This window comes from Zootoca vivipara, chromosome 7, assembly GCF_963506605.1.
Source record: "Zootoca vivipara chromosome 7, rZooViv1.1, whole genome shotgun sequence".
In the NCBI taxonomy this organism is placed as follows: domain Eukaryota; kingdom Metazoa; phylum Chordata; class Lepidosauria; order Squamata; family Lacertidae; genus Zootoca; species Zootoca vivipara.
The window spans coordinates 94,827,171-94,837,356 of NC_083282.1; the positions used below are offsets into that span (position 1 = coordinate 94,827,171).

Consider the following 10,186-nt stretch of genomic DNA (forward strand, 5'->3'; position numbering starts at 1 on the left):
AAAGTGAAAGAATCACAGGAGCAACAAGGAGGTCATCTAACTTAGACCTGGAATACTGTGTCCTGTTCTGGGTGCCAAATTTTAAGAAGGATATTGAGAAGCTCAAAACAGAGGGTGACCAAGAATGATCCAGGGTCTGGAAACAAAGCCTTATGAGCAGGGGTCCCCAAACTAAGGCCCGGGGGCCGGATGTGGCCCAATCACCTTCTAAATCCGGCCCGCGGACGGTCCAGGAATCACCATGTTTTTACATGAGTAGAATGTGTCCTTTTATTTAAAATGCATCTCTGGGTTATTTGTGGGGCATAGGAATTTGTTCATTTTTTTTCTCCAAAATATAGTCTGGCCCCCTACAAGGCCTGAGGGACAGTGGACCGGCCCCCTGCTGAAAAAGTTTGCTGACCCCTGCTTATGAGGAACAGTTGAAGGAGCCAGGTATGTTTAGCCTGGGAAAGAAGAGACTGAGGGGAGATAGGATAGCCACCTTCGAATATCTAAAGCAGGGATAGGCAACCTAAGGCCGGTGGGCCGGATGCGGCCCAGTCGCATTCTCAATTTGGCCCGCGGACGGTCCGGGAATCAGCGTGTTTTTACATGAGTAGAATGTGTCCTTTTATTTAAAATGCATCCCTGGGTTATTTGTGGGGCATAGGAATTCGTTCATCCCCCCCCCCCCAAAAAATATAGTCCGGCCCACCACATGGTCTGTGGAGTGGTGGACCGGCCCATGGCTGAAAAAGGTTGCTGACCCCTGATCTAAAGGAAGATGGAGCAAGTTTGTTTTCTCCTGCTCTGGAGGGTAGGACCCGAACAAATTATAAGAGTGGAGATTCTGATTAAACATCAGGAAGAACTTTGACAGTAAGAGCTGTTCAACACTGCAATGTACTCCCTTTGACTCTTTTTTTATTGGATGTGTTTAAGCAGAGATTGGATGACCTCTGTCATGCTTGCTTGAGTTGAGATTCCTGCCTCACCAGGGGCTGGACTGAATGACCCTTGGGGTCTGTTCCAGCTCCACAATACCATGGTTCTATTCAGTGCTATTTTTATAGAAAAAGAGGTGCTGGGACTCACCCTGAATGTCTCCCTTATCTCCAGTAAGGAGTTCAAGACATTGTAACTCAAGCTCTGTGTCCCAATTGAAAGAGGGTGGGGCAAGGCTCAACCCAGAAAAGTAATTTGCTTTAATTGCAACAAGGAAGGATGTGTGGCAAAATTTGGTAGAGCCCCCAAAGCGTGGAAATCTTCTGAGTAAACAACCTAATCAGAACAGATGAATCTCACCGCAACCAGGAGTGATGAGAAATCAGGCAGGTGGTTGGTAAATTTGGGGTGGCCACTTCACCAGAGTTAGGGTTGAACTCCAGGTGGCTTATGAACCAGGTAAAAAAAGTAAAGCACATCCTTGGGGGACTCCACTTTCTTCACCCCTCCATTGGGGAAACTGTCCATTTATTCCTACTCTCTGTGGAGTTCCATTTCTACAGCTACTAACTCTCCCTGTGACCTTCCACACAGGGTTGTTGTGAAGATTCTAGGGGAGAATGATGAACATGAACAAAGAGCTGAACTGAAGCCACTTCCTCTTCACTTGGTTCAGCCTCCTATTGGCTTCAGTCACCCACAAAATAATTCTTCAGTACTTACAGTCTGACTCTAAGCTCTGAAATTTGCCATCGCATTTCATAACTAAGGAATATGTAGGCATTGCACAGAGCCACCTAGTGGATACCTCTGAGAACTGACAGCATTCCTTCTCCAGAATAAAACTGTGCCAGCAGTTCACTTCCTTATGTTTTAATGGGGCAGAAAATTTTCAACCGCTCCTCAGAACTTTGCCTAATTAGACCCAGCACTAACCTATCCCCCAGTTGCACTTGTGGAAGACTCTGGAAATTGGTTTTGAAGGGGTGGGGGAGATCTTCAATGAATTGATTAAATAATTGCAGGTATGACTCAGTTTTCCTACAAGGACAGAACCTCTTCTTCAACTTTAAATCTCTCTCGTCTTGTCTACAGCAGAACCCAAGTGGAGACCCAGAATCATTGTCCCATCCTGGTGTCTAATGCTCTAGAGGTCAAGGCACATCTCCACAACACTATGTCATTAAAAAAAAATCAAAGAGGCTCTTCTCTTCTCTCATTCCAATTAAGAATAGTCATCCTATCCCACTTAGTCTCCTTCTTGAGGGGATTCCCCTTCTCCTCTGAAACCAGCTCCTGCCTTTTGCCATATTCCTGCTCCGAGTGGAGTGGGAAAGGGCTGAGAGCTGGGGCCACTTCCAAGAGGAAATTACTAAAGGAAGTCAGGGTGTCCTTTGGGCACCCTGCAGTTAAGGCTGCAATCGTGCACACATATGATTGATCAAACATCACCATCACCATCATTTATTATCTATACCCCGCCCATCTGGCTGAATTTCTCCAGCTACTCTGAGCGGCTCCCAACCAAATATTAAAAGCACAATAAAACATCAAACATTAAATACTTCCCTAAACACCAGAGGTTTGACCAAACCTTCCACAACCCTCAAAGTGGCTTCTGAAAATCATGGCACCCATTGCCACTGAAAATGGCAATTAATCGGGTTGCATGTCACCCCAACCTCCAAGCAGTGCAAGAATCCAGGGGGACCAGTCACTTCCCCAGGCATTGGTTTCCTTGGATTCAAGGACAGTGGAGACTATGGTGTCTTTATGATATATTTATTTCACATATACTGTACACACAACTTAGCAACTCTGCAAGTATATGATTCTGTGAAATGAATGTGTCTTGTTCTCAAAAGGAGGATGAAGGGCATAGGTGGGCAGAGATTTCTTCTGAGAAAAGCCACCTACCACGCACCTCCACTCCCCAGCTGGCAAGACCCATCTCGGGAAATGGCTCCCCAGGCAGAACAAGACAGGCAGGCCTGGGACCTGCTGACTAGTGGCATGATGTCTGCTCCCACCAAATCCTTCCTCCACCCCGTCTAACCTGCTCAGCATTCCAGGACTCCCAGGGGGAGGCAACATATGACAGGCCCCTGGATCTCTCCCCATTCACAAATGATTCTGCAAAGCAGTGCTGGGGGCTGCCTCAGGTCAGGTCTTGTAGAAACACTGAGAGCTCCAAGGCAGCAGATTTCTCCATTGAGCAAAACTGAGCCTTTTGAAGTCTCTGCCCCCGGCAACTTCTTCTAAGCTCTTCTGCCTTGAAAGGGCCAACCCTCTCGCCTGAAGGCATGGCCTCCCACCCACTGCAACTCCCTGTGCTGGTTGCTGGGTGATTTGGGAGCCATCCAAAGTGGGCTTTGTGCAAGCCCCACCCTATTTCTCATGGCCTCCGAAATGTGTATCTCATCAGGTGCTGGACAAGTGGGTATGGCTTGCCCCAAATGACCATGAGGGCCAAATGTGGAAGGCTGGTGGGTCAAGATTGGAAGGTGCATTGAAGGTTCCCCAACCCTGCCCCATTGGGACAACAAAGTTGGGGACAACACTGGAGAAGGAAGCAGGGAACACACGCGCGCGCGCACACACACACACACACACTGTCTAGAATGCAAATGATTCAATGCCTTTATTGTGTGAAAGAGAAAAGAGGCTGCTGGAATGAGCAAACTTTGCTCAACCACCAGAAACCTGACAAGTTGGTGGAAAGCCAAGGTCCCTGATCATGGTGCCTTGATTGCCATATTTGGAGGGGTCAGCAGGTCTTCAGATGATACAGGCTAAGCTCCACTCATTCTTTCCGGGCATCCGGTCCAGCCAAGGTCTGCTGAAGAAGAAGAAGAAGAAGAAGAAGAAGAAGAAGAAGAAGAAGAAGAAGAAGAAGAAGAAGAAGAAGAAGAAGAAGAAGAAGAGTTTGGATTTGATATCCCGCTTCATCACTACCCAAAGGAGTCTCAAAGCGGCTAACATTCTCCTTTCCCTTCCTCCCCCACAACAAACACTCTGTGAGGTGAGTGGGGCTGAGAGACTCCAGAAAAGTGTGACTAGCCCAAGGTCACCCAGCAGCTGCATGGGGAGGAGTGGGGAAGCGAACCCGGTTCACCAGATTATGAGTCCACCGCTCTTAACCACTACACCACACTGGCTCCCGAAGAGAAGCTGAAGGGAAGAAGACCAAGAGGGTCACAATGGACAGCTGCAGCTTCCACACACAAGCTCCATACTAAAGTCCTTTGAGCCATTGCAAGTGCTCTCCACTGCACAGGATGAGTGGGCAGGGAGAATCATCCCCTCGCAGAGTCAGCCACTTGGGGTGTGTGGATTCCTGTGGCAGACGCACCAGGCCTGGCAGGCAGAGAAGCCAGAGGAGCAGGGCAGCTGCTGCAGTCTGTTGCAAGGCCTTCTGGGCTGCTCACTCACCAACGCTCATCATGCCTGCATCAAGCTTGCAACTCCACCTTCCTGTGGCCAAACGGCAGTGTGGCAACATTTCACTATTTTATATATGAGATAGATATCGAGGGCCATCTACAACACCTCCAAATATATGCATTAAGCCAGGCACCCCCAAACTGCGGCCCTCCAGATGTTTTGGCCTACAACTCCCATGATCCCTAGCTAACAGGACCAGTGGTCGGGGATGATGGGAATTGTAGTCCAAGGGCCAAGTTTGGGGATGCCTGCATTAAGCTGAAGAAATGCGGGAAAGAAGGAAAAGCAAGGCCACCAAATATTCTGAGCTCTGAGTCAGGCTAGGGATACTCTCCAGATGTATGTGTTTGAAAGGGTATGGGAAAGGTCATGCATTTAAGTTGTGGGTAGCAAAGCATAGGGAGATTTACAAAGGAAAGGCGTTGTAAACCCCAGTCAGTCTGACTCCTGCATTAAAGAAAAAGTCTGTCCCACTGCACCCCACCCTCCACCAAATTCAAAATCATCTCACCTTAGACAGGATCAATGCAGCCTCGTGGGCAACTCCCGCAGCACTTCTTAACACCGGGGCAGTTCCAGTCATGGTCACATTCTGCCACGCAGATTCCTGAACCTGTATGTCTGGGGCATCGTCCAGGCTTCTCTGCAAAAGAGCAAAGCCCTCGGTGACTCTTGGGCTCCCTTCCAGCCTGACAGTTCTAGTCTGCTGGTGGAATCTATTCCACTGTCAAAGGGCTCTTACTGCCAGAATGATGTTTTGCTTCTCTGGCTGCTGTTATAGGGGACTCAATAAATAACAATAAATCATCAGCATCCGCATCTGCCTAATAATAATAATAATAATAATAATAATAATAATAATAATAATTTATTATTTATACCCTGCCCATCTGGCCGGGTTCCCCCAGCCATTCTGGGCGGCTTCCAACAAAATATTGAAATACAGAAATCCATCAAACATTAAAAGCTTCCCTAAACAGGGCTGCATTGTTGTGCTGTGTCCTTCCACAAGGGGCTCAGCCTCTTACCTGGATTAATGCAGACCATGGAGCACATTTTTTTGCAGCATTTCATGGGAGAGGGACAACCACCATCGCTATGACATTTCTTTTGGCAAGGTGGATCCACTACTGCAGGAAAGGCAGGGCACTTTCCAGGCCTTTCTGCAACACAGAACAATATTACGGCTCAGAGACATCTTTTGAAAGGAGGGCAACAGTGGTGTAGAATTAGTTGTGGCTTTTTCGCACCCCAACAACCAAAGATTGTGGATTTCTAGGATGAGCCCAGCCCAGATGAAGAGGCTCCAGGATTTACCCTTTCTCCCTCCCAGCAGAGGGATGGACATCTGGACTGAAGCTGGATCAGTCATTGCTTGGGCTGGCTAAGTTCCCCCACTGTGGCCACCCCTGTCCCTTGATGCCACCTTCTTTCCAGCTATGGACTGGGCACCAGAGACTTCCTTCCTGTACCTGCTTAACTCTTAGTCTGCTTCTGAAGGGAAAGGACTTCTTACTGTTGTTGAGTGGGGTGTTTTCTTGGAGATGAGGGCTACTCTTGCCCTTTTGAGTATTTCTCAGGAGCGCTTGAAAGCCTTTGTGCCAGAAGCACATGGAAGTCCTGGGGAATTTATCAAGCTAAGAATCTTAACAGCTGCTGAATGGCTGGATTCTAACCTCTCAGTTCTTGCTGAGCTCCTCAGTAAAGAGCTCACAGGCTAGGGGTCCCAGCTCTTTCCCATACACCCCACCTCCCTCTGATATAGGGGACATCCTACTAAAGGCGAGACTGTTGCACCCCAAGACCCCAGTCTGCTTCTGAGGGGAAAGGACTTCTTACCCTTTAGCGGACTTTGGCAAGTGTGGCCACAGCCGTTGCTGCAGCATTTCTCGTCCCCAAGACATGAATCATCTCCACGACATTTCTCCACACATAGTCCACTGTCTTTTGGTGGGGGGCAGTATCCTGGCTTCCCTGGAACAGGAACAACTACATGACTGCCTGGCAGTGGGGTGGGGGTCTTTTAAGTCAGCCCACTCTGGGCTCCAGGGCGGCTCCCTTATAGATTTGTAGAGTTGGAAGGGATGGCCAACATAGGCGTAGCCAGGGGGGCAGAAGGGGGCAGCTGCCCCCCCCTAGAACACAGGCGTACCCAGGGGGGGTACGCCCCTAGAAACTAAAAAAGGAGAGAGAAAAGCGTGCGGTGCGGCACACGCTTTTGTTCTTCTCTCCGTCTTTTTGGCAGGGAAAAGAGCAGAGGACTGCCCCCTTCCCTTGGGGGGGCGTGGACGTTGGCCACATCCCCTGGGGGTCCCGGTGACATCATCAGCAGCCAGCCAATCGGGGGTGTCACTCTGGGCCGCAGCCCCGCCCCTCGCCTCTGCGCGGCAGCCTCGGAAAAATACAAAAGAAAGCTGCAGACAAAAGCATGGATCTCCAGTTTCCAGACAAGGACAGTGATATGGGAGGTGCCAGGGGAGGGGGGGAGAGAAGCGGGGAGGAGGAAGAAGGGACGGCAGGAAAGAAACTTGAAACTAAATGGCGAAGCTCTATGTCCCTTCCCGCCTCCCTCCACTTCTTGCGGGGCAGGGTGTCTTCCTTTCGATGAAATTGTGAGTCTGGGGGGGGGGTTAATTGAGAGGAGCCTGCTGAATGGGAATGGGAACTTCTCTTGCTTTTGGAAGTACATGTGGCAGATAGGCTGTGCAACACACACACAGAGAGAGCAGAAGTAGCCAGGGAACGCAAATCTCAGCTTCCTCCTGGTCTGAAAAAAATACTTTGCTGTATTTTATTATTCTGAAGGAGTGGGGAGGGGGGGGAGGGCTGGAGAGGCAAAAGGCAAGGAATGTGGGTGTTTTTCTAGCTGGTGGTGCAGGGGGAGGCGAAGCTACTTAACAACAGCATTGTTTGCCATGCCAGCAGCTTGATTAGCCTCACCTTGCCCCTTTTGTGTTGAATTTGCAATAAAATCTGCTGTCTGACTGGCTCTCTAGAATATGATCAAACTCTACTGGCTAAATTGCTCTTTACATTGTTCCCCCTAATCGCCTTCCTATATTGTTTAACCAACACACGTTCACAGTCTGCAGGGGAGGGTGCTTTTGTTGGAAAGAGTCATAGAATCATAGAGTTGGAAGAGACCACAAGGGCCATCCAGTCCAACCTCCTGCCAAGCAGAAAACACCATCAAAGCATTCCTGACAGATGGCTGTCAAGCCTCCGCTTAAAGACCTCCAAAGAAGGAGACTCCACCACACTCCTTGGCAGCAAATTCCACTGTCGAACAGCTCTTACTGTCAGGAAGTTCTTCCTAATGTTGAGGTGGAATCTTCTTTCTTGTAGCTTGAATCCATTGCTCTGTGTCTGCTTCTCTGGAGCAGCAGAAAACAACCTTTCACCCTCTTCTATATGAGATCCCTTTATATATTTGAACATGGCTATCATATCACCCCTTAACCTTCTCTTCTCCAGGCTAAACATACCTAGCTCTCTAAGCCGTTCCTCATAAGGCATTGATTCCAGGCCTTTGACCATTTTGGTTGCTCTCCTCTGGGCACGTTCCAGCTTGGCAGTATCTTTCTTGAACTGAGGTGCCCAGAACTGGACACAGTATTCCAGGTGAGGTCGAATGTGTTTCTCAGGGAGGGAGTGACTCATCTTTCTTTTTTTGTAATTTCAATGGGGTGTGTGTGACAAAAAGTTTTTTGACCCTGGGCACCAAATTGCCTTCCTACGCCCCTGCTTCTTCCCCTCCTCCTCCTCCGCCGCCTCCGCCTCCTCCTGGCTCCACCACGCTGTGAGCTAGCACCTTGCCCTCGATCACCACGGAGGCGTGCCGGGCCAGCCCCTGCACCAAGTCCATGCTGGGTGGCAAGGAGGGGCACGGCGGGGCTGCCCCCGCCGAGGCAAAGGCGCCCAGCAGCAGGCACTGTCGTGGGCATCCACCGCAGCACTTCTGAAACCAGAGCAGTTCCAGTCATCATTACAGTCTGCAATGAAGATTCCCGAACCTGGATGTCTTGGGGGGCATCGTCCAGGCTTCTCTGCAAAAGAGCAGAGCCCTCAGTGACCCTTGGGCTCCCTTCCAACCTGACAGTTCGAGGGTTCTGTGGCTGAGAGATGCCTTTTGGCTGGAGAGACCCTCTCTGTGCAGTTTCAATGGAGTTCTCTTGTGTCTGGAACCCAGAGGATCCCAGCCATCCTCAAGTGGGCACTGTTGTCTTCAGAGGTCTGCCTGGAACTCTCCAAAAACAAGACATCTCAATGACACAACCACCTTCTTCTCCTTTGCTATTATCTTGAGAAGGAGAAAGGAAGGCATTTGTCAATGGGTAGACAATGTTGGAAATCTTGCTAGAAGCCGATGTTCATGCCAGCACCTTGGGAGGAAGAGAAGAAAGTTCTTACCTAGATTCTGGCTGGAGGCAGGAGTCAGTTGACCCCAGAGAGCGAGAAGCCCCACAAGGAGGAGAAGGCCACCACAACGCATGATGGTCAAGCTTTGTCTGCTGCCCGGACCACCAGCTGACTTCCTGATCTCAGGAAACAGGTTATATAGAGAACTCCTGAAGCAGGAGGTACAGAGGTGAGGACTTGAAGTGGGACAGAGTGGACATTCTTGTCTTTCCAACCAGCTTTTGCAACAAACCGTTGTAAAAAAAAGGCTAAAGCTGTTTTGTGACCCGCAGGCATTACTGGACTCCAGGAAGGGCAGCAGGGTAGAAGTGAAAATTGTCCCTTGTCATCTCCCTGGTAGAAATCCCCCATACAGTGGTACCTCGGGTTAAGGACTTAATTCGTTATGGAGGTCCGTTCTTAACCTGACATACCACTTGTCCTGCTGCTGCAGCACAATTTCTGTTCTCATCCTGAAGCAAAGTTCTTAACCAGAGGTACTATTTCTGGGTTAGCGGAGTCTGTAACCTGAAGCGTCTGTAACCCGAGGTACCACTGTGATTGAGATTCTTTGGCCTTAGGACATTTTAGACCTTTTTAGACCTTTGTGGTACAGGTGGCGCTTAGACCTGTCTTTTTGTTTGATTACTAGCTTTCCTTTTTCATTTTCAGTTCTGTGCTGTGTATTATGCTTTCCTGTGCTAGTTTTCTTGAACTTTTATTATAGCACGTTTTAAAAACAGACTTTGCCTTCTGCCCAGACCAGAAGCTCACTTATATCTCAGAAAACAGGTTCTATGGGGAATTCCTCGAGCAGGAGGTGAAGGAAGGAGGGACAGAGGTAAGGGCAGAAGGTGGAAGAGAGTGGCCATTCTTTTCTTTTAACCAGGTTTAACAACAAATGTTCATGGAGTAAGCCATAGCACTTCTTGTGACCTTGCTGCAGGCATTTCCAGACCCTAGGAAGGGCAGCAGGACGGAAGTGAAAATTTTCCGTTGTCATCTCCCAGGTAAAACAACAACAACCCATCAACGAGACCCTTTGGTCTTAGGGCATTTCTGTTCTCCCAGACCTTTGAAGACCTTTGTGGTACGGGTGGAGGTTAGACCTGTCTATGGATTTTATTGGGGACACGGGTGGCGCTGTGGGTTAAACCCCAGAGCCTAGGGCTTGCCGATCAGAAGGTCGGCGGTTCGAATCCCTGCGACGGGGGTGAGCTCCCGTTGTTCGGTCCAGAATACAGACCACACCTGGAACACCATGTCCAATTCTGGGCATCACAATTTTAGAAGGATACAGAAAAGCTGGAACATGTGCAGAGGAGGGCAACCAAGATGATCAAGGGTCTGGAAACCAAGCCTTATGAGGGATGGTTGAGGGAGCTGTGTATATTTAGCCTGAAGAAGAGGAGAATGA

General features: G+C 49.3%; 1 protein-coding gene across 1 annotated transcript; it reads right to left on the bottom strand.

The window, feature by feature from the left end:
• Window positions 1-3,549: 3,549 nt before the first annotated feature.
• On the bottom strand, window positions 3,550-8,919 carry LOC132592495 (perlwapin-like). The gene is made up of 6 exons (XM_060277504.1): window positions 8,754-8,919; window positions 8,143-8,237; window positions 6,211-6,345; window positions 5,400-5,534; window positions 4,883-5,014; window positions 3,550-3,763 (listed from the first exon to the last, which is right to left on the bottom strand). Exons 1-5 carry the CDS (start codon window positions 8,861-8,863, stop codon window positions 4,884-4,886), a joined length of 606 nt encoding a protein of 201 aa, XP_060133487.1. The 5' UTR covers window positions 8,864-8,919; the 3' UTR covers window positions 3,550-3,763; window position 4,883.
• Between the last annotated feature and the right edge of the window lie 1,267 nt (window positions 8,920-10,186).